At 65.2% G+C, this 21,952-nt stretch overlaps 1 protein-coding gene across 4 annotated transcripts in view; it reads left to right on the top strand.

Annotated features, from left to right (window-relative positions):
- Positions 1-13,845, top strand: part of PRKAR1B (protein kinase cAMP-dependent type I regulatory subunit beta) — a 75,393-nt gene extending 61,548 nt beyond the window's left edge. For all 4 annotated transcript variants that reach the window (XM_047779355.1, XM_047779354.1, XM_047779353.1 and 1 more), the window contains 2 exons: positions 12,255-12,336; positions 12,619-13,845. In XM_047779355.1, coding sequence (XP_047635311.1) covers positions 12,255-12,336; positions 12,619-12,791 — 255 coding nt within the window. In that variant the 3' untranslated portion in view covers positions 12,792-13,845. The remainder of the gene's footprint in view (positions 1-12,254; positions 12,337-12,618) is intronic.
- The last annotated feature ends 8,107 nt before the right edge of the window (positions 13,846-21,952 follow it).

Raw genomic sequence — 21,952 nt, 5'->3', positions numbered from 1 at the left:
CTGCGTGGCCGGCGTGGCCCCCGGGGGCTGCGCCTCGGCTGTGGTCCCCAGGGACAGAGCCACCGCAGCCCCGGAATGAATGAGCGGGCCGCCTCGCCGTGGGAACCTCCCCATGACACAGCCTGAAACTATGTGAGTTTGGCTCACTTCCTACCTCCCCGGCCCCCCCGGCGAGGCGGGTCTCTGTCCCACGCCGGGTGAAGCACATGCTTCAGCTGCCGGCTTTGCCGTCCGAGGACAGAACCTCCAGCGTGGCAGAGGCTGGTGCTGCTCGTGCAGCACCAAGTGCCCACGCGGGCCACGGCCGCAGCAGCGAGGGGGGTCCCGGTGCCATCTAGAGAGAGTGGCACCCGGCTTGGGGTTGGTGCCGAGACAAGCAGTGACAAGGTGGTGTGACCAGGCCTGGAGCCGCCTTCCTGCCTTAAAATAAGAGAAGCAGGAGTTCCTGCTCTGGTGCAACGGTATCGGCAGCGTCTTGGGACCGCTGGGACGCAAGTTTGATCCCCGGCCCCGCGCAGCGGGTTAAATATTTATTGTTGCTGCAGCTGCAGCTCGGACCTGGCCCCTGGCCTGGGACTCCATATGCTGCGGGGTGGCCCAAAAAGAGAAGGAGTAGCAGAAGCGAATTCCCAGGTCGATGTTGGCGAGCATGCTCAGAATGCCCTTGGCCTGCGCTCACCCTGCTCCATGCCCAACCAAAGTCTGTCGCTGAGCCCCGAGAATCCAGGGCTCCCCAGGAGCCCCTCCTAGAAGGCCGTGCCTGGACCTCTTCCCGCCACCTGCCTGCTGGTCCCTCAGCAAAGATCTGGACGGCTGCGGGGTCCGCAGGGGACACTGCAGGAGGGAGACCCTGGGTCTGAGGGGCCTGTGAGGTGCTGGGTGGGTCCTGCCGGGGCCAGCACAGAGCTTCGCAGGGTGTGTTTGGAGCCGGAGACGTTGGGACAGGAGGGCCTGGGGGTGCAGGCATGAACCGGGGACTCGGTCTGCGCCTGAGCGCCCCGGGGCTGGGGGCGCTTCTGCAGGGACGCTGCGAGGGGGGTCCTTGGGCGGCTTTCCTGTGCTCGCCCGGGTGACTCATTCGACAATAATGTTTCTTGAAAGAAGGAAAAAAACCACAGACAGAGCAAATTATGACTCCTGCCAGCGAGGTCTCCGCTCCGTGGACCCGAGAGGCGGCAAACCGGCGTTTCAGCTCCCGCCCGGGCTGTGACCTCACGCCTGCTCCCCGCAGAGGGAGCCCTTGGGGTGAAGTGATGGCTTGACTCGGGACATTGCCAGGGCTTTGCTTGCAGGCCGTGGAGGGCACGGCAGGCCCTCGAGGTTTTATCTCAGATCCTCCTGCATGTCCGCAGAGAGAGCTGGGGTCTGGCTCGTGGTTTCTGGAGGATGTTCCAGCACAAAATTACTCATACTGTCCAAAGGCAGCTCAGGCTGCTCTCAGACACACAGGGCTGTGAGGTTTGCGCTGGCCTGCGCTGTGGGTTTTTTTTGAAACATTCGAGCTACTTGTCAGTATCTAAAAATCAGGTATTTCACTTAAAAACCTGGATGTCTTCGCCTGAACCACTGAGACCTGGCCACCTCGGATCCCCGCTGGGCTGCAGCCAGCTGGATCCCGGCGTGTGCCGTGCACCCCGCTTTGCCCCAGTCCTCCTCCAGCCCTCTTGCCCCACCGGCGGGCGGGCTTGCAGGCCCTTGGCCGTTGAGTGTGCAGCCTTGGTTTTGATGGTCCTGAGGCTGAGGAGTGAGTCGCTCTGGCCAGCGCAGACAATTGTCCACTAATCTCTGGGCCAAGGCCTCCTCCCAGCCATGTCCAAGGCCACGGGGTCGTCAAGCTGTGCGAGAGGCGGGGTCACTGGGGGCTCGTCACAGAACTCTCGGGGGCAGGAGGGCGTCGCCACGTGAGCCTTGATAATGGGACCTGGCTCTTTTGGAGCTACAAGTATGAGCCTCGCGGACGTGCAGTGTGACCTCACCCTGGAGGGGGGCCCTGACTGTCCCTCTCCCGCGAGGGGCGGGCAGCGGAGGCCGTTCTTCCCCCAAGGTCGGGCGGAGGGCGGGTGGGGGATCCCAGGGGCAGCCGTGCGTCTGGCTCCTGCATCCACCTCCCCACGTCCTGCGCTCTCACTGCGGTTGTGCTGAGCGTTCCCGGTGCGTGAGCGTGCGCGTGCATTGTGTGTGGCGTGTGCACGTGTGTCCAGGCCTCCCCGTGGACGGGGCAGGATGGACCCCATCATCTCTTCGGCCCCGGGGCTGGGTGTGCTCTGGCCTGTCCACGGAAGGGCTCTGCGCTGTGTCCACTGTTGTTACGGAGGCTGCGCCTGGCGCCGCAGATGTGTGGTTTTGTGTTCAGGGCTGTAGGCTCCACACAGACTCGCCAGGAGCTTGGGCTGGTGGGGCGGCTCCTCCTCTCCGGGGGCTCCTGCCGCCTCCTGCACAAAAGGGTCCTGGGAGAGCGGTTTGGGGACGTACAGCTCTGCTGCTTCCGCCAGGACAGCCCAGCCTGGAGGCCGAGTGTCACCCTCCGCTGCCTGGGGGGCGGGGGGGGGGCGAGAACGTGGAGGGGGGGCAGATTCACAATAGACCCCCGCGTGTAACCCAAGCCTCTCCGAAGGTATGGTTTTCACGACATTGTAACATGTATTTGCAGTGGTTTCCTTGGCAACCGGGATTCTTTTCCCGTGTGCTCTGTGACCAGCCGAATCGGTGCGTCACGGTGGGGCCCTGGGCTTCAAGGGCATCGCACGCGCTCAGAACTGAAACGCACCCTCCCAGACTCGTGTGGCCGCGGCCTCTGCTTCCCGCGTGGCCAGAAGCGGTCGCCGGCACATCTGAAAGCGACGCGGTGTCCCCCACCTCCAGCCCTGCCCTCCCCCGGGCCGCTGTGCGGATGGGGTGGCAGGGATGCCATTCCTTTAGGGGACGGGCTGTTCCGGTGGATCCCTTCACACACGCTGCTGGCACGTCCATCCGTCTCGGCACAGCGATGCCCTCGGAGCCAGCGGCGGGAAGGGAGCGATGTTTCCCCTTTAGGTGTGCTGTGGGGGTTGGTTTTGTGGGTGGGCTTGGCCAGGCGGTGGGACCCCTGCGTTTGGTCCAGCGTGGGTCCCGGTGTTTCTGTGAAGGTGCTCTTGAGGTGCGACGGTGTGACGTCCGCTGACCTTGGCGGAACCCATGATCCCTGTGGCGAGGGTGGGCCTCGTCCAATCCGGCTATGTGCCCTTGAGAGGCAAAGGACCGCGGTCCCCCAGGAAGAAGGGGGTCCCTGCGCCGGCTTTGGCTTTTGGCCTCAGCCCCAGTGCTCGCTCCTCCCTGCCCCCCTGCAGGTTTCAGACTTGCCGCCCCACAGCCGTGTGAGCCGATGGCTTAACCTGCGTCTTTCTCCATCACCCGTCCCATTGCCCCTCTCTCTGGAGAACCCCAGCCATCACCCCTGCCCCTGCCTTTGCCCGAGCGGTCAGGGCCCCAGGCGGGCGGGGGGGGGTCCCCTGTGCCTGCTGGGAGCCAGGGCCCCTCACAGCCCCACAGGCCCAAGGGCTGCCTGGTGTGGGCGCTGGCCCGCGGGGCTGCAGGACACCGGTGGGGGTCTCCCTGTGGCCGGTGGGCTTGGTGCTGCCTTTCCTCTTTGCCGGAGCACAGGTGCACTTCGCTGGCCTTGGGACAGGACCCTGGCTGTTCCACGCTGGACTGGAGTCCCCTCCCGCCTATGTGGTGTCCTGTCCCCTGCCCTCCTGGATGGATGTGGCGAGCAGAGGCCTGGCTCCGGGATCCGCTTCTATGGGAACGGTTTCCCCAGCTGTGGAGGGGCTGGCGGAGACGGGCGTGCACGGGTGTGAGACTCGAGTCATTGACTCCTGCTGGGCCCTGGGTGCCAGGCTGGGCTCCGGGTCCCCACAGCCTCTCTCCTTGTCTCCGAGTGCTGGAGGCTCCCACCACTGTGACCGAGGCCAAGCTGTTGGGTGTTCTCAGCCGACCAGAGCAGACCTGCGCTCGTGAACCTGGGGCTCACAGACGTGAGAACAGAAAGCACCAGTGGGTCCTCCCAGGGCTGAGCCCCCTCCCCTCCGGGTCTCAACCTCCCGCAGCCTGTGGGGGCCGTTCTCGGGACCCCTCTGGCTTCCAAAGATCTGAAGCACCCAGTGGCCCGAGGAGCTCTCGGCGCCAACAGCGGGACCCACAGGGGCTCCTGGCTGCGTCTGGCCAGAGGGACCCTGGTGCCCCCCCCCGCCCTGTGGTGGGGAAGAGGGGCCTCTGGGGCTGAGAACGTGTCAGCTTCTTCGGGGTGCACAGACTGCCCCGCCGACCTGCTCTGGGAGGGCGGCTAGGGCGGGGCAAGGGTGGCACCTTAGGCCCCCTCCCCACCGACCCTCCTGAGGCCAGACTCCCGCCTGCTGGGAGGACCTCCGGCCTGGGGGCAGCCGGACCAGACGCGTTTCCTCCCTGCCCGCTCCCACGCGGGCTGCAGCGGGAGGCATTGCCATGGAAACGTGAGGTTGGCCGTATCTCCTCTCTTTGCGAATTAGTTTGATGACTGCAAGGCTGCGGCGACTGCAGAACAATCCTATTCCAAGTCCGCCTTTGCTCGGGGCTTTCGCAGCTTGTCCCCGGGCCCGCGCCTCCCTCCTCATGGCTGAAGAGGGTTCAGAGGTCACTGTTGCCTCGGGGACTTTCAGGGTGACCACCGGAGCCCGATGCGCAGATCCGAGAGTCACGGCCACTTGTGACTCCGCCCATTTGTGCCCCTACTGCGCGTCAGGCCGAGGGAATGGGGCGATGGCAGCCGCTGGTCGGCTCCCGGCGTTTGCAGAGAGGGGAGAGCATCCAGGCCACTCGCCACAGGCGCGTCTCGGGTCCGGCATGGAGAAGGGCCAGGCCGGAGCAGGAAGGCCAGGGAGGTGGCGCAGCGACCCCAGGGTGATGGCGGCTGGGCCCGTGGGGTTGGGCATTGACGCATGAGTGGAGATCCTGCGGAGGAAGATGACGGGGGGAGAGGGGCCGGTTTAGGGGCAGAGGAGGCGGGCTGGACCCCACCCGCCCTGCACCCTGACAGGGGTCTTGACGTCCACCCTGTGTGCCCCCAGCAAGGCCAGCTTCTCCGTAAGCCAGACAACCGCAGCATCCGGCCGGCAGCTCGGCTCCTAGGAGCCTCCCGGGTGCCTAGGCGTGGGCGTCTGTCCTGGGACCCTCCCTCGATCTGCAGCCGGTCTGAGGGGCTCGCCCTGGCGTCCACCCGCCAGCCAGGGTCCTTCGCTGCTTAGCCGTGTGGGCCCCGTTGGGAGGAGGCCGGCGCCGCCCCCCGGTTGTCACTGTTGGCTCCGTGGTCGGTGCCTGACCCTCCCCGTCAGGCAGTGAGAGCGGCCGGCGCTTGCTGGCCCAGGTCAGTGTGGAAGGACAGTGGTCTTGGTCCAAAAAGTAGCAGAAAGATAAACTTTCCTCCTGGGCTGAAGCAGCAGGAACACTTTTCCAGAAGCCGGGCTGGGCCGGGAGCCACGCCGCACCCACGTCCACCCGTCTGGGCCAGCTCAGACCTCTGTCCTCCGAGCTGGCTGGTCACCAGCAGTGGGAGTGTCACAGTCTCAGAGGAGTCTTTTTTATTTCACGACTTCATTTGAGGGGGCTGTTTCAGGTTCACAGCAGAGCCGAGGGGAAAGTACCCCAACTTGCCACGTGCCTCCTGTCCCCCCACGCGCAGCCCCCACCGGCAGGTCGCAGTCACCTGCACTGAGGGTTTGGACACTCGCACGATCACGTGTGGTCATCGCCGTGTCACGCAGGTCGTCGCCCTGCCGTGAAGACCGCCTCTGCGCCCCTGGTCCCCCCCTCCCCCGGCTCTGATCCTCTCCTGTCCGTCTCCTCTTGCCTTTTCCAGGAGGTCACATGTGCGGGGGCGCAGAGTCTGCGGCCTCCCCTCTCTGGCGTCTCCTGCTTTGTGACGCGTGTGCACCTCTCTTCTGTGGTTCCCCGCGGCTCACGGGCGCCTTTCCTCAGGGCCCAGCGCTGCTCCGCTGTCTGGACTCAGGCGGTGATTTATCCATCACCTGCGAGACACCTTGGTTGCCTCCAGGTCCTGACAGTGCAGTTAAAGCTGCCGTCAGCGTCCGTGTGTGGGTTCTCTGGGGACTCACCAGACCCTCTGCGTGGACACCGAGGGCATAGTTGCCACATCTCGGGGGGTCTGGGGGGCCGCTCCCTGCCTCGTGTCCCCTTGGTGCCTGGGTGGCTCCCAGCCCCCCTCCTCCTGTGCTCTGACCCCACTGGGGGCTCTGTGCCCAGGGTCTCCCAGGCCTGTCTTTGGGCAGCCCTGATGTCCCGCAGGAGTGTCCGAGGAGCCGTCTCCTCCCCACTCGACGGCCGTGTCATCCGGGGCTCGGGGCTCGTCCCTTCGGGACCCCTTCTGTAGGCCCCGGACCCCAGCCCGCCTCTGCCGCCCTTTCCCTGGAGAGGGCAGCTCCCAGCGCCAGCTGAGCGGGCGCTCTGGGCTCTGAAATGACCTGTCCCCGTCCGCCGACGTGTGGACACCCGGCCCCCGACGCCTGCCTCGCGGTCCCTCCCAGGGCCGTGACCCTGTGCGCCAAGATTCTGGTGCGGCTGCCGCGCTCGGCTTCTGGGGGCCGGGGCCTGGAGCTCGGGGCTTCTGCCTGTGGAGCTGGGGGCCCTTTTACAGCATGAATTCTGAACGACTAAGCAAGTACAGTGTCGCCCGCTGGACTGAGACCAGCGACACAGAAGCGCCTTCAGAAGCGCAGGCTCCCAGCCTCCCCGCCCCAACGGCAGTCTGGGCGGCCCCTCCCCGTGCCTTTCTGAGACTTTCTGATGGAAAAGTGGAAAACGTTGGGGATGTGCCCCCGAAAGTCTGAAAGCGCCGTCTTCCTCACTCCGCTCGCTCCCCCCACCCCCGCCCCGTCCCAGAGGCGCCCCAGGGGCTGCTTCCCACCCGCGGACATCCCGTTGCCTGGCGGGAGGGAGGCGTCCCAGACGGACGGGTGTGGAAGGGCCGTGCTGGGGTCTCGGTCCTGCTTTGTCCTGAGCGGGACCCCAGGATCCGGCCACCAGGGAGGAGAGACGTGGTGTGCGAGGACCGTTGCCATGACGGCGGGTGTTTTGGCGGGATGGCTTCCGGATGTGCGTTCTGAGCCGGTCCGTGGGGGTGTCACTCCCCCTGCTGCCCACTGGCCGAGGGTGGCTCTGGCTTGGGTGGGTGGACAGCTGTGTGCCTCCTTCTCCTCCCCATGGTGGCATCCAGTGCGGCTCAGTTCTCGGGAACCCCCTCCTCCGAAGCACTCAGAGCTAATGGTGGCCTTTGCTGGAAAGCTGTTCCCGGCACCCGCAGAGGTGATTGATTCGCTGCGGGTTCTGTCCCCAGCCGTGGGGCCCTGATACCCACCCCTGTGCCCACGGTTGGCTGTGGGAGCTTGGGCATGAGTCTTCCAATGTGGGCCGTCTTCCCGGGGTCATCGCGCGTGTGACGAGCACAGGGTCCCCAGGGACGGCTGGTGGCCTCTCCGGACAGAGGGCCATGTGGGGAGCCCAGCGCGGACCCCAGAGGGCAGGATACAGGCTCGATCCCCTGCTGGCTGGGGAGGGGGGAGAGGGTATTGAGGCTGGAGCCGCTGCTTGGCCCTGCCTTCAGGTGGGGCCATCAGCCTGCAGACGGAGGTGCCTGGGGGCCCCCTTCAGATTCTGGGGGTTGAGCACCAGAAACCGCTTTGTTGCCAGAGCAGCCCCCTGCCCCACCCTGGGAGGCGCAGGAGCCTGGTCCTGCACTTCAGTCTCAACTGGAAGCTTCCAGCTCTCCCCATCCTCCACCCCTGAGGAAGGGCAGGCGAGCCCCGGCTCCCGCATCCGCAGGTGGCGGGGAGAAGCGGAGCCGCGGAAGAGCACGGGGAGCAGAGCCGTAGTCACGGTCAGCCAGGCGAGCGGGTGGGCACCTGCATTTCCAGGTTCGAGGTTTTTCCGCGAACCTGGGTACCTTCTGCCTCCCCGCTTCACGCCGACTCGTGTCCGCTGCCTTCGTGACCACCTGCCGTGTCTGACGTGCATCAGTGTCTCTGGGGCTCTGCTCCCACCCTGACTTTGATGAGCTGACCGGCATCGTACCGCTGTGCCCATGAGGACGCGGAGGCTGGCCTGCCCGGGACCGCGACCAGCACGTAGAGGAGCCGGGCGGGGACCGCGGGGAGCCGTCGGAGCCTCAGGGAGCCTCAGGTGGGGGCCGATGGCTCCACACCTTCCCTGCACCTACCTCCTCTTTAGTTGTCCTTTAATTTAGGGCACGCGATGCCAGTTTCCGTTTGTGGCTGTGATTGTTTTTTTTCTTTCTTTTTTTTTGTCTTTTTGTCTTTTTGTTGTTGTTGTTGCTATTTCTTGGGCCGCTCCCGCGGCATATGGAAGTTCCCAGGCTAGGGGTCGAATCGGAGCTGCAGCCACCGGCCTACACCAGAGCCACAGCAACGCGGGATCCGAGCCGCATCTGCAACCTACACCACAGCTCACGGCAACGCCAGATCGTTAACCCACTGAGCAAGGGCAGGGACCGAACCCGCAACCTCATGGTTCCTAGTCGGATTCGTTAACCACTGCGCCATGACGGGAACTCCTGATTGTTTCTTTTAAAATACGTATTTTTTTTAAAAAATAAGGAATATTTCCTGTGCTGGCACGTGGTATGGGGATCTGAGGCGCCTGCTCACTGCTCGGCCGGCCTGGGCTCACGGTCAGCCCCTGGGCACCGACACCACAGCGGCACGGGGGGCGGTGTCTGTCCCTCCCCCCACATGGGCCGTGATGGCCTCTTCTCTTCCCTCTTCTTCACAAGCAGAAGACGTGGCCCTCTGAGCCCCCCACTGCGGCCCCCGCGGGTGGGGCCGCCTCTCCCGGCTCCGACGGCGCCTGAGCCGCGGGGGCTCTGGGCCGGGCTGGAGGGGCCGCTCGAGGCGTGGGAAGCCCCGAGCCCCAGCTTCCACAGGCACCTGCACCTCGGCCTTGGCCGCTGCTGTCCTGCAGAGGCCACGCTTGCCCGTCGCAGAAACCAGGGAGGTGGAGTTCCCGTCTTGGCTCAGCGGAGATGAGCCTGACTCGCATCCATGTGAGGATGCAGGTTCGATCCCCAGCCCTGCTCAGCGGGTCAAGGATCCCGCGTTGCCGTGGCTGTGGTGTGGGGCGGCGGCTACGGCTCTAATTCGATCCCTCGTCTGGGAACCTTCACATGCCGCGGGTGTGGCCCTGCAAAGACCAAAAGGAGAGGCACCAGAGAGCTGGGTTGGGTTTTGATTTTGTAGAAAAATTTAAAAAGTCGAAAACGTCGAAAGGCGGACGGGCCTTTCACAGCCCTGTGCCCCAGGCAGCGGCAGAGGCATTTTTTCTCGTGCGTCCTCCGGGCTGATTCCTGTGTGACCGATTTATTTTTAGAGTTGGGTCGGAATCAATAAGCGAGAGATTTGGGGAATATGCATTAGAGTTTTGGCAAGTATGTGTTTCCAGCCCCCAGAATTCCAGCCCTCAGTCCCCTGAGGGTGTCTGTGCTGCCTTCCTGGCCGGCAGGGAGAGCAGCACAGGACAGCTGTCCCAGGGCCGGGATGGTTTCGCCATCCCGGAAGACCCGGGGCACGCAGTGGTCACGCCTGTTGCCGTGTCGTGGGAACGCTACGCCCTGCCGCTTGGAGGCCCGCCCGACCCCACGGTGTCCAGTCCGTCGGCCCGGGTCCCTGGCTCCCCGCCCCAGGCCGTCCAGCCGGGGACGCCCCCTCTCCTGCTGTGACATCAGTGCTGGGGCGCAGAGCCTGTCAGCCATGGCTGCTGTAGCAAAGAGCCCCCCAAAGAAAAGCCGGGGGTTGGTCTCGTGACTGAAGACCCCACAGTTTGTCACTGGACCCCAGGGGGCATGGGTTTGTCTTGTGGGCCCGCTGCCCCTTGCCACCTGAGGCTGGCGTTCCCGGTTGAGGCGGGCTGGCAGCTCACGTGGGAGGGGACATGACGTGCGCCCTCCCAGGTCACTTGGCCGCGAGCACCTGCAGCCGCTGGTGGGGGCCCCCAGCCAGCCATGTGCCTCGTGGGGCTGCTCGCTCGGTGCTCCCCTGAGGACACTCCCTGAGCGTCCATCCTCACGCTGACCAGCCCGGCGGCCCTGTGGTCACACCTGTCCCCGGGCACGCATCCGCCTCCCGGTCGAGGTGCGTCTGGGTGCGAAGGCTCCGTCCACTGCCAAGGAAGTGGATTTCGCCTCATCCCACCTGCGGTGGATCGTAAGACGGGCCTCCGCGTGAGACCAGGAGGCAAAGCTGCCAGGCGCAAGGGGGACGCTGCTGGTTCCAGAGAGAACAGGGCGGGACGCTGTCTGCACGGGGGCAGGGGCACGAGCGAGAAACAGAGCAGAGGCCCACCTGAGCCCACAGAACCCCAGTCCTCACGCCTCTCCTGAGCGGGCCGGGCAGCGTCTGAGGGGTGCAAGCCGGTCACGGTGGTTTAAGGTGAGCGTGTGACCTGCTCTGACCAGTGAGTGAGCTGGGAGGGAAGGTTGCTGGGAGCTTCCAGAAGGTTCTCCTGTGAATGACATGGGGAGGCGTTTGTCGACTCCCGGAACTGTGGCGGCCATGGTGCCGTCAGGAGGACTCGACCGAGGCCAGCAGAGTGGAAGGCAAGGGCGAGAAGAGTGCGGACACCAGTCTGGGCATCTCACGTCGGGTTTCCGTTATGTGGGGTTGAAGCAGCGCCTCGGACGCGCTGAGCTTGGAGTCTGCTGAGTAATTCTGTAAACCAGGGAGCTTCCGTTCCGTCCTGAGAGTCCTGAAGAGGAAAATGATCCAATTGTCAAATGGAAAATTGTCGAAACTGGGAATGAAAGGCCTGTAAGTTGCGTAAGTACAGTCGCGAAAGCAAACGCTAAGTGGGGTGACGTGCTGTTGTATCGGGAGAAGCACTGCTGTCCCCGCGGTGCCGTCAGCCCCAGACCTGGCCGCCCTCCACTCCGGCTTTGTCCCTGGGCTTCCGGCAGCAGCTCATGTTCAGGGGACCAGCCCACAGTGCACAGCCGGGTGAGTCCCCTCAGCCGGCGTCGGGTCTGTGCCAGGACTGGTCTGAGCAGGCTGTAGACTGGCCGCGAGGACGGCTGGGGGGTGGCAGGCCGAGGGGCAGCGGGCGGGAGGTGGGGGCAGACTCCGTCCTGTGTGTGGGGTCAGCTTGGGACCGTGTGTCCCGCGGGCCCTGTTCCTCAGCCCAAGTTGGGAGGGCTTCCCGTCTGCCCACGTGGGGTAGAGACAAGCCCCGCTCCATCCGTCAGCTGACTTCATAAACACCCCGTGGCTGGAGTGGGGGCCGGTGTGGGGGCCGCCCACGGGCACCGGGAGATTCCAGGCACACCGGGCAGAGGCAGGATCTCCTGACCCGCGCCTCGCAGACCGGGCAGAGGGGTTACCCATTAACCAGGGCCTGGCCGGGCCTGCGTTTCTGAGGCCAGGTCCGGGTGAGCTGGGGTGAGCCGAGCCCACCTGGAAACAAACCGCCTTCCCATGGGCATTGGGTGCCAGCGTGCAGGCTGGGGACATGCCTGAGCGGCTGGAGGCCAAGGGCCCTGTGGATGCGGGGGGGGGGGCAGCGCCCCGGGAACTTTGTGCGGGGCCTCTGAGGCCTGCCGGCCGTGTGGGGCTGAGCTATGGGGCTGCATTCATTTACTGGCGCTGCTTATGGGGCCCGGCTCCTAATCCTCAGGCATAGAGGGAGGAGCCCGCCCTCCTCCGCTTCCCCCGAGGGGCAGGTGAGGGGCTCTGGGCTCCGGACCCGGCTGCTGGAACGCCACTGCCGGGGCCGAGGCCGAGGCCGAGGCGTGGAACGCGGTGCCCGGCCGAGCTGCCCTGCCCATGCCTGTGTTAAGCATGGAGCCCGGCATCTGCAGCCACCTGTCTGGGGGCCGGGGGAGCTGCCTCACTTAGCGGGTGTGTGACCCCGAGACCACACTCCTCCCGTCCTTGAGGCTTAAGCCAAGGTCAGCCGGGAGCGGCGCTGCCTTCGGAGGCATCTCCAGACTCAGCCTGCGCCACGCCCCGGGCTCAAGCCAGGCTCAGAGAACGGTGGTCTTGGGGAGAGGCCACGGCTCCCAGACCCCTTGCCCTTCTGTCAGCGAGAGGAAGATGGGGGATTCACTTTAGATTTGGGGGCGCGTGTGGAAAGGAGCCAGTGACTTCACGGGGGGCCTCGGGCACTCCCGCCCTTGCCCCCCAACTCCAGCCAGCCGCCCTCACGTGTCCCCTTGGCACCTGCAGGGCACAGCCTCCGTCCTCCAGCGCCGGTCCCCCAAGGAGGAGTACGTGGAGGTGGGGCGTCTCGGGCCGTCCGACTACTTCGGTGAGTGGGTGGGGTCGCACCCTCCTGGGGGTGCCCGTGTCCCAGGGCCCCAGAAGGGCTGAGGAGGGGGCCGCAGCAGGCGTGGGAGGCCTGGCTGCCCGTCCTGGGCGCCGGCTGAGCGGGGAGGCCGTGGCGGGGCGGGCCGGCTGCGTGTGAGCCTAAGGCTGCGTCCCAGGTCTTCAGGAGACACGCCCGTGTGCGGCCCGTACTCAGGGTGGCTCCGTGTCCTGGGCGCGCTCTGCCCCCGAGCCCCCCGCCCCTGACGCTGTCTCTCACCCCCAGGGGAGATCGCGCTGCTGCTGAACCGGCCCCGGGCGGCCACGGTGGTGGCGCGGGGGCCGCTCAAGTGCGTGAAGCTGGACCGGCCCCGCTTCGAGCGCGTGCTGGGCCCCTGCTCCGAGATCCTCAAGAGGAACATCCAGCGATACAACAGCTTCATCTCCCTCGCGGTCTGAGGCCACGCCCCCTGCGCTGCGCGGGCCGGGCCCCCGCCCTCCGGACTCACGCGGGGAATAAAAGAGTCGCCTTGCATCTCGAAGCCCCCCCCCCCGGGAGGGGGCGGCGCCCCCTCCCCCGCCCCCCCTCTGGTTCTCCCTGGGCGCCTGCTCTGCGGTCAGGATGTGGGCAGCGAGGTCCGGGGGCCCCCACAGGCACCTTGGACTTGGGGTGAGAAGCCAAGGCTGAGAAGAGAGGAGGTCTGGGCCCCGCCCGCAAATCCCCCCTCCCCGGCCCCCAGCTAGGGTCCTCCTAAGATGCCTGGGCTGGGGACACTTTGGTGGCTTACGCCGGTCCCGGCCTCAGAGAGGGGGCGGCCGCAGGTTCCCACGGAGCTTGGGGGGTGTGGGCGTCTCCTCACTTTCCTGGAAAGCTGGGAGCTCTGACCCGCTTGCCGGATGGGCAGGGCCTCGGGGCGCCCGGCGGGGCTGAGACGCCCGGGAAGCGGAGGAAGCAACGTGTGAGGCCGGGACTTTCCGCGGTGCCCTGAGTGTCCTTGTCGCTGCTTCGGGGACTCCCCGGCCATAGCCTGCCCTCCGCCCCGCAGAGAGCTCTGGAGGAAGCGGCGGGATTTTCTGAAACGTCATCAGGGCGAAGTTGTGCGAAGCAGGGTTCCCGGGGGGGTCGTCCCCGTAGGCAGGGGTCTCGCCCTGGGACGCGCAGTCCGTTGGCGGAGTCGCCACCCTCCTGATGGAGGAGAATGTCCGTCCCCCAGCCCTGGCCCCACACACCCGAGTCACCAGGCACTTGAGACCCCCCTGAAAGGACCTTCAGTCGACCTCCAGCCTGAGCTGGACGGGCCTGGGGCCAGCGCCTCCTGGGACTTCCGGTGGCCGCAGTGCAGACCCTGTCGCGCCCCAGCACGTCTGGAGGGGTTGCCGGCGTGCGGAGACCCCAGCCAGCCCTGCCTCTGCCCGTGGGTGTTTCTGTGTCGTGTAAACCCCGCCTGTGTGTCGCGATGTTCTGAACGCTGCATGAGCTGATATTAAATGTGCACTGAGGTACATCTGGCAACTCTGGGTTTTGATCTGAAATCTTTGGTTGAAGGTTTTCCTCCTCTTGTTTTTCCTGTGATAAAATAGCTGTGACACGGAGCTCCCGTCGTGGTTCAGCGGAAACGATCTGACTCGTATCCATGAGGTTGCAGGTTCGATCCCTGGCCTTGCTCCGTGGGTTAAGGATCCGGCGTGGCCGTGAGCTGTGGTGTAGCTCGCGGACGCGGCTCGGACCCCACATTCCTGTGGCTGTGGCGGAGGCTGGCGGCTACAGCTCCAATTGGACCCCTAACCTGGGAACCTCCATGTGCCGCGGATGTGGCCCGAAAAGAAAAGAAAAGAAAAGAAAAAAAGTCCTAACGTAAAACTTAGCATCTTCACGGTCTTCCAGCATCTGGTTCGGGGCGTGAGGCACCGTGTGTTTGCACCGCCGTCAGCACCGTCATGTCCAGAGCGTTGCGTCTTCCCAAACCGGACTTGGTCCCCAGGAAATGCCCGCGCCCGTCCCCTCCTGCAGCCCTGGCGCCCGCCCTCCACTCTCTGCCTCCATGACCCTGACGGCGCCACGGCCCTGGAGGACGGGTGGCCTTTTGTGTCCGCTCACCTCTCTGGGCGTCATGTCTTCAAGGCTCACCCAGGCGTGGCCTGTGACGGCTCCCTTCGCTTTTAAGGCAGAACCGTATCCCGTTGTGGGGACGGATCACGTCTCTTTATCCGTTCACCCGTCAGTGTCGAGGGGCCCTTGGGTTTTAAGCCCTCGGTTGCCATCACGAGGGGCCCGGGCTGGCTGCTCTTCGGGGGAGGGGCAGTGGGACTGAGAGATGTTTGGAAGGAAACAGCCCGTCCCCCCAGGTGACCGTGGTCTGATGCCTGGGGTCGGGGTCAGGTGGCGTTTCTAAGCAGTGACTTGAGAGGGGGTGATGCTGGGGGGCACGTGTGGCCAGGCCTCGTGTCCAGACCCTGCGGAGCAGGCTTTTGGGCAGAGCCTCAGCTTTTGGGCAGAGCCTCTGCCAGGCTCTCCCAGGAAGGCTGCCCTCTAGGCCAAGAGCATGCAGGCGTCAACCTAGAACCAAGCACGTCAGCCTTGCTGTGGACCTGGGAGGGACCCCTGGGGCAGAGGGACAGCCCCCCACCCTGTTCCCTGATGGCTGGATGGAGCAGCCTCCCCAGAAAAGCCCAGGGGGCTTCCAGAATAAAGACCCACGGAGGAGGAGCCTCGACCTGCAGCAAGTTGCTGCTCTTGAGCTGGGCAGCAGCTCCTGGGTCCAGGACAGGTGTGCACCTTGCGTGCACCTGCCTGGGACTTGTCTCGTGGGCTGTGAGGGGTGGTCCGGGGAGTAGGGGTGAGGGCTGCAGTTTGGGGAGCTGTTGTGAGCCCTGCCTGTCCAAAGCCAGCGAGGTAAGGCCCTGCGCTCACTTTCAGGGTGGAGGAGAGACGCCCGGACACCAAGCTGGGCCTGGGTCCTGCTCCATCGCATTCCCGCAAGCCCTCCTGGACCCCCGGGCTGGGCGGTCTGGCCCGCTCTGGGGTCCCGCTGCCCTACGTGTCTCCTGTAGACAGACCCCCGGCTCCGGCCGAGGGCTCAGGCCCCGCATCCAGAATGCTGGGCAGGGCGGAGGCCACGGGTGTCTGTGACATGAGATCAACACATGCCTCCTTCAGATTTCTTTTAAAATACCTATGTGAGGAGTTCCCGTCGTGGCGCAGTGGTTAACGAATCCGACTAGGAACCATGAGGTTGCGGGTTCGGTCCCTGCCCTTGCTCCGTGGGTTAAGGATCCGGCGTTGCCGTGAGCTGTGGTGTAGGTTGCAGACGCGGCTCGGATCCCTTGTTGCTGTGGCTCTGGCGTAGGCCGGTGGCTACAGCTCCGATTCGACCCCTAGCCTGGGAACCTCCATGTGCCGCGGGAGCGGCCCAAAGAAATAGCAAAAAAAGACAAAAAAAAAAAGACCTATGGGAATCATCAAACTGGATCCTCTCACTGCAAAGCGCTGCCCGATAGAAATATAAGCATTTGAAGTGAGACACATACATGATTTTAGGGGTTACAGGGGCCACTCCTAAAGTGGAGTAGAACAAGCGACAGTCCCTTTTCTGTGTCCCCGGTTCTACGCTGCCTGTTCCCTGGGCCGGGAAGCAAGGACCTCATGAGGGTCCGTAAGCGGCGGACGGGGAACCAAGGCCAGAAGGAGGGAAAACACAAGCCCCGGGCTGAGGATGGAGGGCCGGCCACGGGGCCGGGAACGCGGCCCCTCCGGAGGAAGAGGGGGAGGGACCCCGAGCGCCTCGGGCAGCGGGGGGCAGGCTGCAGGAGGGCTTCAGGCCGGAGGGTAGGGACATGTGGAGCTGTTCTGAGCCGCGGGTTTGGGGCGTTTTGTTACAGCACCCGCAGGACGCTCGCATGGAGGCCCCTCCGGGGTCAGGCCCGAGCTCTGTCCGCCTCGAGTGCGGCTGTGACCTCCACCCCCGAAGCGCAGGGTCTTTCTGGTCGGGTGCGGCAGGGTGTGGCGGGCACCCTTCCTGGGAGGGCGGGCTCCGGCCCTGCTGAGCGCTGGCGGGGGGGGGGCCCTGGCTGAGCTGCCCCTTCCCCAGCTGGGCGCTGGGCCTGCTCCCTCTGGCGCCAGGCGGCACAGACCCGGTCTTGTGGGCTCGTGAAAGCGTGCTTGTGTCCGCCTAAGACTACAAGCCGGCCGATTGTTCCTGCCCCATCGTGGCCCCCAGGCTGGTGCCAGGGGCGCTGTGCGGAAAGGGACATGGGGACGGGGTCCATGCGGACGAGCTGCGTGCTTGACCCCAGGCCTCCCTCCGCGGGGCCCGGCTGCTCTAGGCTGGTCTAGGGGAGGCCCGACATGGACAAGCCATTTGATCCCGAGGCAGCTTCTGGGAGGGGTCAGCACGTGACCAGTGGGGGCCGGTACAGACAGCCCCAGAGGGCAGGTGTGCGTCTCACCTGGGGCCCCGGGACCTCAGGGGGCTGGACGCTCTGTTGGCACAGACACATATTTTAAGAATAAGTAAAAGTGGTTAAGGGTTGCAGGAGGGACATTTGGGAAAATTCAGGCTCTGGCTTGCACAGGCAAAAAAAAAAAAAAGACTTTGATCAAAGTCTCGTACCATCTGTGAAAGTGAACTCAAAACGGCTCCCAGACCACGCTGCCCAAAGCACAAGCAATGAGAGAAACTGGACGAACTGGAGTCCTGAAAACTGAAATGTTTGCCCCTGAAGGCTCCTGCGAGGAAGGTCTTGTCAACCTGCACCCCCACCCGCACACGAAGGGCTCCCCCAGGATGCAGGACCAGCCGTGAGCGCATGAGGTTGGGGAGATGCTCGCGGGGAGGGCAGGCAGCAAACACACACGGAAGACGTTGGCTCACTGGCCGCTGGAAAAGCAGATTAAGCCCCGGGAGGCGGTCCACACCCGTCAGAAGGGCTGAGGTGAGCAGTGGTGACAACGCCCAGTGCTGGCCGGGGGGCAGGGGAATGGGGTCGCCCACACGTGGCTGGTGGGGACGCAGGCTGGGGCAGCCGCTCTGGTGACCGGTGCCTTCTGTCAAAAAACCAGAATGGAAGCCAGACATGCAGCTGCCGTAGGACGGCCAGCGCAGCCCGGGCACTCACCCCAGAACCACGCAGCCCCGCTCCCGGGGACCCCTGCACGGCGAGGTCGCGAGGCCTCACCCACGGAACCGGAAACACCCAGACCTCCTCTGTGGGGGAGGCGCTGAGTGTGAGGCTCACAGCACGGATGCTCCTCAGTGCCAACCCCCAACCCCACGGGGTTGCCCGCGTGTGACAGCACACGTGAGACATCCTCGAAGGGCCAGCAGCAGGAACAGAGCAGCTTGGGGGAGGGGGGCAGTCTTGCCCCGTGGCACGCCCTGCATCTCCGCTGGACCAGCGTCCCGTCCAGCTGAGGTCTTTGCAGGGGGGTCACACTGGAGGAGCCTGGGTGCAGGGTCCCCCGATCTCTCCATGTGGGAAGGAAAGAGGAGCTGGTGTCTAGGGAGCAGGAAGGGGAGGCTGGAAGCAGGAAAGGTGGGGTGTGGGGTGGGATGTGGGGAGTGGGAGCCAGATCCCGCGAGACCCTGGGAAGGGGTCTGGGCTCCACTAGAAGGGCGGAGAGGAGCGGCTAGAGAGCTGGGCGCCAGGGTCAGTCTGCTTTCGGCCACAGAAGGTCCTTGGGAGTGAGCGGCGGGGTGAAGCTGCAGCTTCCCTAACCGGGGGGCGTTCCTGGGACAGGACAGGCGGGAGCAGAGGGGAAACCCAGGGGTCAGCAGGCCACCCTTCCCTGCCCCAGGCCGCACGTGGGGCTCTGCCATTTGCTGTGTGGCCTTGGCGAGTCCCTCGGCATCTCTGGGCCTCACCCATCCCTGTCTAAAGTAGCCCAGGAAAGCACCCCCCAGGCTATACGTGGAAAAAGCCCCTCCCTGAGCTGGGTGGGCTCAAGTGGGGCTCAGGCAGGGCTGGGGCTGGTGGAACGGGGAGCACAGTGGCGGGGGTGGGGGCGTCCAGAGGGAGGGAGGGCTGCCTCTGTGTGGGGGCGGCCCCAGGGCGGCCCCCGAGCCTGGACAGCAGGCCGGTCCAAGTGCTCACGCATCCACTCGGAGTCACTGCGCCCTGTGCCTGACGCTCCTGACTCCCTCAGCACCTGGAACTCTGGCCGGAGCATCCAAGGACAGAAGCCGTCAGGTGGCCGTGGGGCCCTCTTGCTGGGGGCTGTCCTGGGCTCCCGGTCCAGCTCTGCCCTCCACGGGCCTCGGGCACGTGCACTCTCCGAGCCTCTGCTCCTGTCTGAAGAAGGGGGCGGTGGCCCCCAAAGTGTGGAGAAGTGAGGTCCTGTGGTCCCCAGCGGCCCTGGCAGGCCTGCTGGGCAAGCTGGGCCCTCAATGCCCAGGCCCAGCCTCACCTCGCCCAGCTCGGTGGCTGAATCAGCCAGGCGGGGGTTGACTCACTTTGAGGTCAAGCGCTTCCGCCTGGCCCGGCCGGCGGCTGGCGTGGGACCCGGGGGAGGGGTGGCTCCTCACAGGGTGGCTTGGTGCGGCCAGTCCGGCCGGGAGACCTGAGGGTCCCGCAGGCCTCAGCGGCTCAGACCGGATAGGTCCCTGGGGTCTGCCCTTGCCCTGCCAGGAAGCCTGTCCCAATGCCACCCACCCACTGACCTCTCGGGCCTCCAGGGGCGGGACCCAACTCCAAGATGCTGACTCATCTCTGCTCCGGCCCTGCCGTCTCCCCCGTCCAGGGCTCATCTGCTCTGGTTCTAACTGGGGCTGCAAGAGCAGGAAGGCCTCCTTAGTCTGTACACCTGGGCCCGGACACCCCAGCCCCACGGCGGGCTTGGGGACCCCCGAGGCTCCCGGAACCATTAGTGGCTCTTGCTTAACAAAGAAATCCTACGTTGCGCAGTGGATATTTAAGTCCACACGTGCACTTTCCTGCAGCCACGTAGGCGCCGCTGTGTTTGCTTCTGCTGCTCCCAGCAGGGGCTCTGCTCTAGCTTGGTTTCAGGTCCGCCTCTAGGACAGAGCCCTGCGGCATTTCACTGGAGACCTCCCCTCCAGACCCCTCACCAACCTCAGCGCTCAAACAATCCTTTTGCTTGGGCAGCTGGAGAACAGGCTGGGGTACCACGGGAACACGCTGGACCACGAGCCAGGCGATCCCTGACCTGGGGTGCTGGGCTGCACCAGGGTCAGCCTCAGGTGGGCCGGTCCTGTTTCCTAGGAGCGCTGGGGCATCAGGCAAGTTCCTTCACGTCCCTGGGCTCCACCATCGCATCTCTAAAGTGGGATGAGCAGTAACCGCTTCCTGGGGCTGGCCGTGCGCGAGCCGGGTGGTGCGAGGAAGGCGCTGAGCAGGGAACCGGTGCTGAGGGAACGAACACACACAGACTGGGCGCTGCTCTCACAGGGGAATCCGGCCACGCCGCACGCGTTCAGGACGAGACCCAGGCGGCCCCAGGCTTTACCCAGACGGGGACCATCAGGCCCGCGTGGCCAGGCCTGCCCCTCCCCCGCCACCTGCCCCACAAGGCAACGGCGGTGCCCCCTCCCGGGCCTGCCAGCAGGGACGCGTGCCCTCTGCCCCTTTCTCCTGCTCATGCAGAGGAACAGCCCCTGGGGCCAGGCTCTGAGAATGAGGGGCCCCCAATTTTGGGGAGATGGCGAACAGGTGCAGCGAGCCTTCGGCCAGTTTGCAAACGCTGTGTGACGTTCCCCGGAATCTGGTGGCTTCTGCAGGTGCCACTTGGGCCAGGCTGGCAGCTCCCTGTGCCAGGGCCCCGCCGTGGGGGCTTGAACCATGGGGGCGACTCACGGCTGGACACCCCCCCTTCCCTCGCCCTGGACGTGGCAGGGCCAGATCCCCACTCGGCCTGGAGCCCCCAGGAGAAAGGCTTCCAGGTGAGCATGAGCCGGCACCACCTCCTGGGGCCTGGTGTCCCACGTCACGCAGTGTCACCCCCACTGTCCCACCTGGACACAGGGAGGGGACGAAGCCCCCATTCGCCTCTTGACGGGAGAAGCATCAAAGAGTGTCCAGTCCTGTTTTGCTTTTTTTTTTTTTAGGGCTGCAGCCACAGCACAGGGAGGTTCCCAGGCTTAGGGTGGAATCAGAACTGCAGCTGCCGGCCTACACCACAGCCACAGCCACAGCCACGTGGGATCCGAGCCGTGTCTGTGACCTACACCACAGCTCACGGCAACACCGGACCCTTAACCCACTGAGCAGGGTCAGGGATGCAACCCGAGTTCTCATGGCTACTAGTTGGGTTCATTACCGCTGAGCCCCAATGGGCGTTCTTTGCAATCTTGTTTTAAAATCTCCATTCCCTCCCAGTTTCCAGATCTTGGTCCAAACAGGCTTTGGTCAGAGGTCTGCTGAGCTCAGGATGCTGTGCCTTGTGTCTCGACGTCCTTGGGGTGGAGGCCCCGTGTAGCTCAGGGTCCCGCTGTGGAGGCAGCCCAGCCCCTCCAGGACGTCCTTGTCCTGCTGTGTCCCAGCCCCATGCACGCAGTAGGCGCTCAAGCATTTGTTGAATGACTGTATGATTAACATTAACAGAGGCGCAGGCACCCATGCATCTGCTCAAGGGTCAGAATGAATTAAACGGCTGATTCGGGAGCCCTGGGAGCCTGAGACGGGCGGGGAGACTGAGAGCCAGAGGCAGAGGCCCAGCGGGTTCGGGGCGGTCGGGGCGCGCAGAGCTCAGGTTGGAGGCCCCCACGCGAGGCTTGCAAGCTGCCCAAGTCTGAAGAAAAGTTGTTACTCAGCTTTTGGTGGGATTATCGTTGTTTCCTACCACGCTCCCCGCAGGTTTTACTTGCTTCAGGAGGGCGAGCCCCCAGCGTGCGTGGGAACTCCTGGTTCGTTCTTTCTGTAGACTAAATAAACCGTGACAGGAAAACTTCTCGAATTTAGACAACCCCAGTGTAAACTCTCCAAGTCAGCCAGGGTCCGTGGGGTCCCCGCCGGAGCGCTCCTGTGCAGTGCGTCTGGAGCGGCGAGGGCGGCCAGGACGCTCCGTGGTCCCTGGCCGGTGGGGGTGGACCCCTGGGGCCCCTGCCCCCGGAGCCTGGGTTTGAGATGCTCTGGGGCCGTGAGGCTGTGGCCTGGGGCAGGGTGGAGGTGGGGCCGGTGGGGCCCCAGGGAGTCTGCAGACCCGTTTCACAGCACCCCCTCCTGGAGCTCCAACCCCCAGACCTGGGCGTCCTTGCCCCTCCCCTCTGCCTGTGCCCCCTGCTCCCCACAGGTGGCCGCTGGGACACCCTCTGTCGCGCTCCCCGCCCTTCCCGGGCCTGGCCCTTGGTGGCCCACCCAGAGAGATCTGTGGCTGAGAGACGCAGAGGGGAGGCTGGGGACCAAGGCCAGGACTGGGGCCTCAGGAGGGGGTGGGTTATGGTCCAGGAGGGCCCAGCTCCACCCTCCAGGCTTCGGGCTGGAGGGCCGGGAGGGAGGGGCCCGTACGGAGCTGTGTGAGGCCAGGAACCTTCAGGAATGGGGTGCCCCCGCCTGTGGGTGTTGAGGGCGTCCTGGGCAGGACCTTCGGTTCCAGTCTCCCACCCCCGGTGGTCGAACTCGGGAAGAAGCATTCTGAACCCCTGGGGCCTGAAGCATCCCCTGGGCAG

Source organism: Phacochoerus africanus, chromosome 5, assembly GCF_016906955.1.
Source record: "Phacochoerus africanus isolate WHEZ1 chromosome 5, ROS_Pafr_v1, whole genome shotgun sequence".
Taxonomy (NCBI): Eukaryota; Metazoa; Chordata; class Mammalia; order Artiodactyla; family Suidae; genus Phacochoerus; species Phacochoerus africanus.
Note: the sequence above shows the minus strand (reverse complement) of the source record. Positions and strands in the feature narration are given on the sequence as shown.